This window comes from Suricata suricatta, chromosome 8, assembly GCF_006229205.1.
Source record: "Suricata suricatta isolate VVHF042 chromosome 8, meerkat_22Aug2017_6uvM2_HiC, whole genome shotgun sequence".
Classification (NCBI taxonomy): domain Eukaryota; kingdom Metazoa; phylum Chordata; class Mammalia; order Carnivora; family Herpestidae; genus Suricata; species Suricata suricatta.
Window position 1 is genome coordinate 34,122,607 of NC_043707.1, and position 9,286 is coordinate 34,131,892.

General features: G+C 54.4%; 1 protein-coding gene across 1 annotated transcript; it reads left to right on the forward strand.

Moving 5' to 3' along the window:
- Window positions 1–3,576: 3,576 nt before the first annotated feature.
- Window positions 3,577–8,949, forward strand: LOC115297565 (olfactory receptor 10Z1-like). The gene is made up of 2 exons (XM_029945753.1): window positions 3,577–3,661; window positions 7,964–8,949. The coding sequence occupies exons 1-2, from the start codon at window positions 3,577–3,579 to the stop codon at window positions 8,947–8,949; spliced, it is 1,071 nt and encodes a 356-aa protein (XP_029801613.1).
- The last annotated feature ends 337 nt before the right edge of the window (window positions 8,950–9,286 follow it).

Genomic DNA, 9,286 nt, shown 5'->3' on the forward strand with positions numbered 1-9,286 from the left:
TGCAGTAGGAGGTGAGGAGGATTTCTGGAATTCTGGCAATGTTTTATTTTTTCACTCTGAAAATTCGATTGTACCATTATTCTGTGTAGTTTTCTGTAAGTCTATCATATGTCTATTATAATGCTTTTTTAAATGTTTACTCATTTATTTTGAGAGAGAGAGGGAGAGCATGACTAGGGGAGAGGCAGAGATGGAGAGAGAATTGCAAGCAGACTCCAAGCTGTCAGCGGGGAGCCCAATGCAGGGCTGGGTCCCATGAACCAAGAGACCATGACCTGAGCCAAGACCAAGAGTCAGATGCTCAACCGACTGAGCCACCCAGGTTCCCCATATAATGCTTATTTTTTTTTAAATGATGACTAACATTTGGAATAATGACATTGGATTCATACCCCACTTCTTACAGGGTAAATTTGCATTAATTAGGCACTTAATCATTAAAGAATCAAACCACAGATGCTAGAGAAGAAAAGGTGGAGAAATAATTTCTGTTTTAAGTGTTTCAAGTGTGCTGTGCAACCCAGATGCTACAAAAGAAAATGTTGATGAATCTGACTATATTGAAATAAAACCGTTCTCCATAGCAAAACTCATCAAAAGCAAAACTCAGCATCGGAAGACACAGCAAAGCAGGAAAATGATGTACAATTCCTCCTGCAGGGCAAAGTCAGATCCTTATTGATGATAAGCCAATAAGAAGCTAAGAGCCACAGCAAACAGAAAAAAATGGGAACGAATATGAATGAACAGTGCCAAAAATATGAATGTCATTTAAAAATAGGAAGAGAAGGTCAGTTTCACTCATGGAGAAGAACCAATGAAAATCATATGGAGACCACGCACTTCTGCATAATCGGTGACAAATGAGCTGACGGCAGCTTGTTGGTGAGGATGTGGAGGAGCAGGTGGTTTTGTACATTCCAGACGGAAGCACTTGGTGCTATAATCCCGAGGATAGGAACATGTCAATAACCAGCCAAACAGCTAAGTCCATTTAAGATGTGCAAACCTGTTGATCCTAATTATTTGCACACATGCCACATACGATGTAGACAAGGATATTTATTTCAGTTTTGCTTATGTTTTGCCAATGATCAGAAACCATCCAAATACCCTTCAACAGGTATTTGTTAACAGGTATCTGACAGGGACTTGTTAAATACACGATGGCATGTATGCAGTGGGCATGATGGGGAGCATGTTCATTGTACCGAGGTGGTACAGGACGGTCAGAGATCACACAGCAGATAGTTGGATACACTGCCCAGGTCCACATGCTACCTCCCCCCTGGGGGCTGCGGCCGTGGGCACATCACTCCACCTCCCTGTGCCCTAGGGGGTGATGGTGGTACCCACACCAGAGGGTGTGTCTGTCTCTCAAAAATAAATTTAAAAAACACACAAAAAAAATTTTTTTAAATACACTAAAAATACACTGATGTTGAATGATTTCCAAGATCTACTGCTCACTGAAAGAGGATATCTACATAATAGTTTGGGACACTGCTAGTATTTTGTCACTTCAAAGCAGCAAAGGCACACACAGGTGCATGCTATTGCGTGTATTCCTAGGCTGTCTCTGTAAGGGAAGACAGGGGCCTGATTTTTTTTAAATGTTTTTTATGTATTTTTGAGAGACAGAGAGAGACAGCGTGAGCAGGGGAGGGTCAGAGAGAGAGGGAGACACAGAGTCCGAAGCAGGCTCCAGGCTCTGAGCTATCAGCACAGACCCTGACGCGGGCCTCAAACCCACGAACCATGAGATTATGACCTGAGCCGAAGCCGTTCGCTTTACCGACTAAGCCACACAGGTGCCCCAGGACCTGATATTTAAAGCTCTTGCTTCAGGGGCCACCAGGGTGGCCCAGTTGGCTAAGCGTCCAACTTGAGCTCAGGTTATGATCTCACGGTTGTGGGTTTGAGCCCCATGTTGGGCTCTGTGCTGACAGCTCAGAGCCTGGAGCCTGCGTCAGATTCTGTCTGTGTCTCTCTCTCTGACCCTCCTCTGCTCACACCCTGCGCTCTGTCTCTCAAAGATATAAAAAAAATTTAAAGCTCTTGCTTCAGGCTGAGCTTAGAGGCAGGGTTCTTGGGACAGGCTATTCTTTTACACCTTTTGAAATCTGAAACAAGTATTTCATATTTTTTAAAAAATGATAAAAGGGGCGCCTCGGTGGCTCAGTCAGTTAAGCGTCTGACTTCAGCTCAGGTCATGATCTTGCGGTTTGTGGGTTCGAGCCCCACATCGGGCTCTGTGCTGACAGCTCGGAACCTGGAGCCTGCTTCAGATTCTGTGTCTCCCCTTCTCTCTGCCCCTCCCCTGCTCGTGCTCTGTCTCTGTCTCCCAAGGGTGAATAAACATTAAAAATTTTTATTAAAAAAATAAAATTAGGGGCACCTAGGTGGCTCAGTTGGTTCAGCATCCAGCTCTTGACTTCAGCTCAGGTCATGATTTTACAGTTTGTGACATGAAGCTCCCCCATTGGGCTCTGTGCTGAGAGTGCAGAGCCTGCTGGGGATTTTCTCTTTCTTGCCTCCTCTCTCTCTCTGCCCCTGCCCTGCTCTCTCACTCTCTCTCTCTCAAAATATATATATTTAAAATGAATAAAAAATAAAATTAATGCTTAAAATAGTAAGAAGACTATGTAGTAAATGGAAAGCACGTGTAAGTCAACATTAAATGGGATAGGATTTGTAGGATACAAAACCGTATATTTTGCAGTGCTGTTAAGTTTCTCTGCAAACGGGCAATGAGAACATAAGGCATCTGTGTTGTTGGGTTTTGTTGCCCAGCACCTTGGGGTATTTTCCAGTGGTGGTGGTGGTGGTGGCGGCGGCGAAGATGCCCACCCCCATCCACTAAACCAGTCACCCCACCCTTATGGCGAGCTTTGAGGAAGTGTGGAGAGAGCTGGCACTTTCCTCCCCTCTCTTCAGTGAGCTGCCTGCCATGTTACTTTGGGCTATTCTTTCTCTCCCCATCCCAGTTTAACTCCATCCCTGCAGGGAGGCAGCCTCTGTCCCCTTGGCCCAGAAGTTTCAGACTCTCCCAGGACACCCCAGTTCCGATTTCCCAAGTCTTACCCTCCTCATCCCTCAGCCCCCAGCCTTCTGAGACCACCATGGTCCTCAGGCACCACACCGCAGGGAGAAGATCACTAATGAGCCCCTGGGGCTTTGGAGGAAGCCAGACCCTTAAGTGGGCCCCGGGAAACCTATTACGTTTCCTATTAACTCTTTTCCCACTGAGAAAGTCCCTGGGAACAGAGGTGGAGGTCACGGCAGAGGAGGGGGTGGATGTGGTGCAGTAGGTCTGCCCCCCATTCTCTGCGAAATCCCTCCGCAGCCCACGGCCACTCCGCACTTGATATCCACAGAGGAACTGCTGTTTGAGCTGGGCTCAGAGTGAGTAGCTAGCTCTCCAGGTGGGGAGGGACGTTCTGATACAGAGCAGGTGCAAGGTCAGGGACGAGTGGGAGACGGTAGCAGGCTGCCATGAGGCTTGTGGGGAAGGCATGTGCAGGAGGTGGGGGGCTGGGGGGGGGCACCCGTAAGGCCTGTGGGCTCCCCGTCGTGATGGTCGGAACTGGCACTTCTACCCAGGATGCCGTCGCCTGCTCAGCCCAGATTCGACGACCTCCCGCCCAGGCGTCACCGCCAGGTTAGCAGGGTGAGCAAGGCGCCTGGCCAGCCAGGAGCTGAGGGTTTATTTCAGGCTGTGATTCGGGGCCAGGGGCCCCGAGTCTGGAGGTCGTCTTTAAATGAATTTTCAAATTTTGGGCTTTTTCTCCACCGATGCCATGAAGGTGGGGTGTGGGTACCAGGGATGGAGTGCAAAGCCCCAACTAAAGCCCAGGTTTGTGGGAGAGAAGAAACCCTTTGAGGAAGTTCTCGGGTCCAGAAGGCTCAGGGGACGTGGGAGATTCTCCTCCTCTGTCTGTCTCTGTCCTCTGTCTCTCTGTCTCTGTCTCTCCATCTCTGTTTCTCTGTCTCTATCGATTCCAACTCACCCTGTTTCTCTGTGTCTCCATCTGTTTCTCTCATCTCTCTCCCCCCTCTGTCTCTCTCTCTGTGTTTCTCTGTCTCTTTCTCTTTTCTCTCCTTCTATCGTTTTCTCTCTGTCTCTGTCAGCCCAGAGTCCAGAAAACCACCTGGGAAGGGGATGCTCTTCCTCCCACTGCCTACAGCAGGCCGACCTCTGCCTGTCCCTGGTCACTTGCCTCGTTCCGTTTCTGCACCTCTGAATCTGCTTCCTTCTCTCTCCTCCAGTCCCATTTCCACTCTCTCCTCATCTGGGTGGGGAAGGGCCGCCAGCCAAGGCAGGAGAGCGGGCTGTCCCCCTACTTTAGAGTGGAGACTGTGAAATCAGACAGACCTGGGGACCTCTGGCTAAGGGATGCGGTATGACTCCCCCGGAACTCAGCCTCCCCGTCTGTAAATTAGTATAATGATGGCATGATCACAGCGGTCTCACGAATGTTCAGGAGTACTGTGCACGTAGGGCGTTTAGAGATCGCCATGAGGGCTGGACACACGTCAGCAATTGTGACAAGCACAGCCGCTGCTGTGATCTTGCTCCCCAACTCCCGTTGGCATTTGGAAGGGTGTTGCCAATGAAGGGTGGTTGGAGGCGATTCTGGTCCGTGGACGACTTTCCAGAAGGCCTTGGAGGAAGAGCTTCTGGCGGGGGTGGGGACCCTTGGGGAAGAGAAACAGAGGCTGGACCCTTGAAGGCCTTGGTGGTCTTGGAATCAGGGCAGACAGGCCAGGTGACACAGGTCCGCCGCCTCAGTCCCCACACCTCCCTCTCTGCCACTCGCTGTCTGATCTCCAGATCTTACTCCCATCCAGAGACCTTCGGCCAGGGCAGGATGACTGGCCCACAGGCTGTGGGAAGCACACGACAAGGGGATAGAGTGGCGATTTGTTCCGTAACTCTTCCCGAATGCGGGGCCTGCTGCGCTGGGTGCTTTGTGCCGGGCGACATGGCACTTAGTCACCACAATAGTTCTGTGGGGCTGAGGAGGCTGCTGGGGCTTCACAGGATAAGAACTCCAAGCTGCCGGTCAGTGACACAGCGGGGACGGAGCAGGTGTGGGTGAGCCCAGAGGCCCTGTTTGTGCCCTGCCCGGGGGCGGTGGCGGGGGGGGGGGGGGAGGATTACAAAATTACATCCCGGGCCGCAGCACCTGTGTCCACCATCAAGGGGGACAGACGAGGAATCTGAACCCCACAGAGAAGGTGGGGCTGGGGCAACATCACTGACGGCACGAGAGACCACAACTCCTTGCTCGGCCCCCACGTCCCTGTGATCTGAGGCCATCCCAGAGCTGGTTGATGAGGCGGAAGTCACCCCACTGTGCCTTGCACACATGTGTGCAAATGGGCACTTACACGCACACACACACACACTGGCGTGGCTAGCAAGAACTGTTCTGATATGTACACTGGTGTGAGGCTCTTCGAAGACCCGTAAGTTGATGCCAGCAGTTAGGCCTGGTGCAATGCCTCCCTTACTGATCTAGTATTCTAGATCAACTCCATGTCCTTCCAACTTCTCTCTGGGCTCTTGCCACATCAATATCTTTTATTTTTTTGAAGTTTATTTATTTTGAGAGACAGAGATTGAGAGCGAGGGAGGAGTAGAGAGAGAGGGAAAGAGAAGCCCAAGCAGGTTCCACACCATTCAATGCCGAACTCAAACTCATGAACTGTGAGATTGTGTCCTGAGCTGCAACCAAGACTTGGACGCTCTTCCAGCTGAGTCACTCAGGTGCCCCCACATCAAAATATCTTTAGAAAACAGTTTACTTGGGCATAAAAGTATAACCACACACACACACACACACACACACACACACACACAGAGCGCTCGGTAGAAGCAGACGATATCAGGACTTCGAGAAACTTGAGAGAGCATCTGGCCCAGCTCTCTCCTCTCTAAAGGTAGGACACTGTCACACAGTAGACGGTCAGGGACAGCCCGTGGCTCACAGTGCGGGGCGGGCGGCTGGTGCCCCATAGAAATGCCCTCGATGCACGAGCGGCCTCCCAGGAGGAGAGGACGCACTGGTTAAATGGGAGGGCGGCTCTCAAGCTGGTGGGCTTTGCACAGGAGCATCCACTTCGGCCCGAGCAGGTGGTTTGACACGGATGTGCGGGTGTAACTGTGAGGCCTGGAGGTAGCACCTCCCCCTGGCAGCTGAGGCTCCTCGGGGAAGGAAGGTGAGCCGCACAGAGGCCTCAGAGGGATACGGTTTTAAGGATCTGGGTGTCTGGAGAGAAAGAGAGAAGAAGGGTATGTCTCTGAGTTGAGTGAATGAAGAGGAAGACAGGACGTCGGGCGGCGGGGCGGGGACGGACAGGACTCTGGTAGATTTGGGGGCCCTGGCCCTGAGCATGATGGAGCGCCTGTCCTCCATCTCAGGTTGACAGCAGCACTGACAGAAAGTGCTGAGGAGCACTTTCGGGGAGGATTCAGCAGAGGGCGGGGCGCACCTGGCTGTCTGTCGGGAGGCGAGGCCTTTGCAGGCCCAGAAACTCCCGGACCATCACAGGGATGCAGAGGTCGCACACATTTGGGAGAAATGGGGACTGGGTAACTCCCTTGCTTGCAGTAGTTCCACGAACAGCAAACGCAACTCAAATCTCAGATCCCAGGGGACTGAGTTTACTGCCATCACCATGGTAACAAACGTGGAAAGAGAAGATGGCCCCAAAGTTGTTGGGGAGCAGGGTCCCCACCCAGACGCAGCCTGTGAGTTCAGCCCCTGGTACGGATGGAGCCATCCAGCGCCTCCCTGTGGGTGACTTGGGTGGCCCAGGAAGCAAGGACAGGCCGGTCTGGCCTAGGAAATGTCAGCAGCGCAGCCCACCTGAATCCACAGATCCAGCAGCAAGAGATAACGCTGAGCCCAGAAAGGGCCGAAGGGGCACACGGGCTGTGCCGAGGACTTCGCCCATGATCCGGGGGGCAGAGAGAGGAGAGATTGGCCAAGAATCATCACCCGCAGATTGGAGGGTCATCAGGTTGGCAGTGCGGGAGGCGGGAGGGCCAGCCATGGTCTACCGTGATCATTCGGGAGAGAGCAGGCCGGAGGGTGCAGGGTGCCTCCACAGAAGGCCTGGAAGTTTCCTGGAGAAATGGCGCATTCATTTGGCACAGGTAGAATTGGCAGCACTGGTGGGCAGTGCAGGTGGAAGCGGGGAGGGTCTTCAGCTAGAAGGGGGTAGGTCTCGGAGTGGGTTGGGGCTGAAGGTCACAGCATAGGCCTGGGCTAGGGTGCTGTCCCCTGTCACCCGGAGCAGCTGCACATCTTCCCCTGTGACTGAGTCATTGATTGCCTTGAAAACACAAATAAGACCGAGGACAATGGCCAGGGCAGGTGAGGACAGGAGGGTGCGTGGTCTATCTGCAGAGAGCAGGAGGAGGGGAGCATCCCCCCTGGACAGGAGAGTCGAGGGGGCAGACGGGACACCCAGGCCCCCTCCAGCCCCACACCCTGGGGCTTTGTCTCAGGAGCCAGCGTCTCTGTCCCCCAGAACTAGCCAGTCAGGGAAGAGCTTGTCCCTTCAGGAATCTGAACCCTCAAGACCATTGTCCATTCAGGTGTCCAACCCCTACCTTTCTGGATAAAGGCTGGGATTGGATGCCTGACTCCTGGGCATGGGGACTGAGAGCTCAGGCCGGGCACAGGGCGCAGGTAACAGGTGTGCAGAAGACAGGGGGTGCCTGGAAGAGCACGGGCCACAGAAGTCAGAGAGAGAGGGGATGGTGGCTGCAGACACCTGCATTCCTGGAGGACTTTCAGGGGGCAGAAGATGCCGCCTTGGGGAGAAAACCCTGTGTACCGTGTGGAGGAGGGGTGGGGGCCAAGGCTCGGAGAGGTGAAGGCTGTGTGTTTCTGGGAGAGGTGTGTCACCACAACCCTCCTCTCCTGCCTGCACACCTGTCCTCCCTCAGGTCCCCACATGAACCCCTGGCCTGGGTCAAACTGGACGGCTCCGCAGGAGTTCGTGATCCTGGGCTTCTCCGGGTGGCCCAAGGAGCTGCAGCTGCTGCTCTTCGCCCTCCTCCTGCCACTCTACCTGGCCACGCTGGCCGGAAACCTGCTCATCCTGGGTCTGGCCATCAGGGACCCCGCCCTGCACACTCCCATGTACTTCTTTCTGGGGGCGCTGTCGGCCGTGGAGGTGGCCTACACGCTGGTGCTGACGCCACGCATGCTCGCCGGCTTCCTGCTGCCCCTGGGGGGCCAGGCGGTGGCCCGCTCTGCCTGCGCTGCCCAGATGGGACTCTTTGTGGCGCTGGGAGGCTCCGAGTGCCTGCTGCTGGCCGCCATGGCACTGGACCGCTTCCTGGCCATCTGCCGCCCTCTCGACTACCCCTGGCTCATGACTGCGGGGCTCTGCTGGGGTCTCCTCGCCTCCTGCTGTGTGGGGGGCTCTCTCCTGGCCTTGGGTCTCACCGCGACCATCTTCCAGCTGCCCTTCTGCCGGGGGTGCTTAGTCAACCACGTCTTCTGTGACCTCCCAGCCGTGCTGGTGCTGGCCTGCGGGGACCGCGACCTGCAGGAGTGGGTCCTGCTGGCCGCCTGCCTGCTGCTGCTGGTGCTGCCGCTGGTGCTGATCCTGCTGTCCTACACCAGAGTGCTGGTGGCCATCCTGGGGGTTGGGGGTGCCGCAGGCCGCCGCAAGGCCTTCAACACAGTGGCGTCGCATCTCACCGTGGCCGTGCTCCACTACGGCTGTGCCACAGCCATGTACGCCAGACCTCTGAGCAGCCGCTCCCTCGAGGAGGACAAGCTGGTGTCGCTCATCTACATCAACCTCACACCGCTGCTCTACCCCGCCATCTACACGCTGCGGAACCGGGACGTGCAGGGCGCCCTGCGGCGGGCGGTCGGTGGCAGGACGTCAGGGAACATCCTCCAGACTGATGTCAGCTGATGCTGCATGCCAGATGGCGTCTGTCCTGAAATCTCCCCCATTGAGGGGAACCTCACCATTCCAGAACCATCTATGGTTCCCCAAGATCTGCTGGACATAAACCTGAGCCCAGCATTTCAAGGACTCCCAAATTGGACTCAAGCCTAGTTCTTTGGCGTCTCTGGGCATGTCAAGGTCAACAGTTCTCGTTAGTGGCCGTGCACTGGAGAATATTTAGCAATACCCCTTTGTCTCTACCCTGGAGATGCCACTGGCACGCTACCATCCCCCCAGTTGAGATAATAAAAAATGTCATCAGATATTGCCAAATGTCACCTGGGGGAGTGGCGAAATCAGC

Excerpts from the sequence above, each read along its gene's own strand:
- LOC115297565 (XM_029945753.1), top strand. The coding sequence starts at position 3,577 with ATGGTCGGAACTGGCACTTCTACCCAGGATGCCGTCGCCTGCTCAGCC. Across the intron at positions 3,662-7,963 it reads CGCCCAGGCGTCACCGCCAG|GTCCCCACATGAACCCCTGG; the intron begins GTTAGCAGGGTG and ends GTCCTCCCTCAG.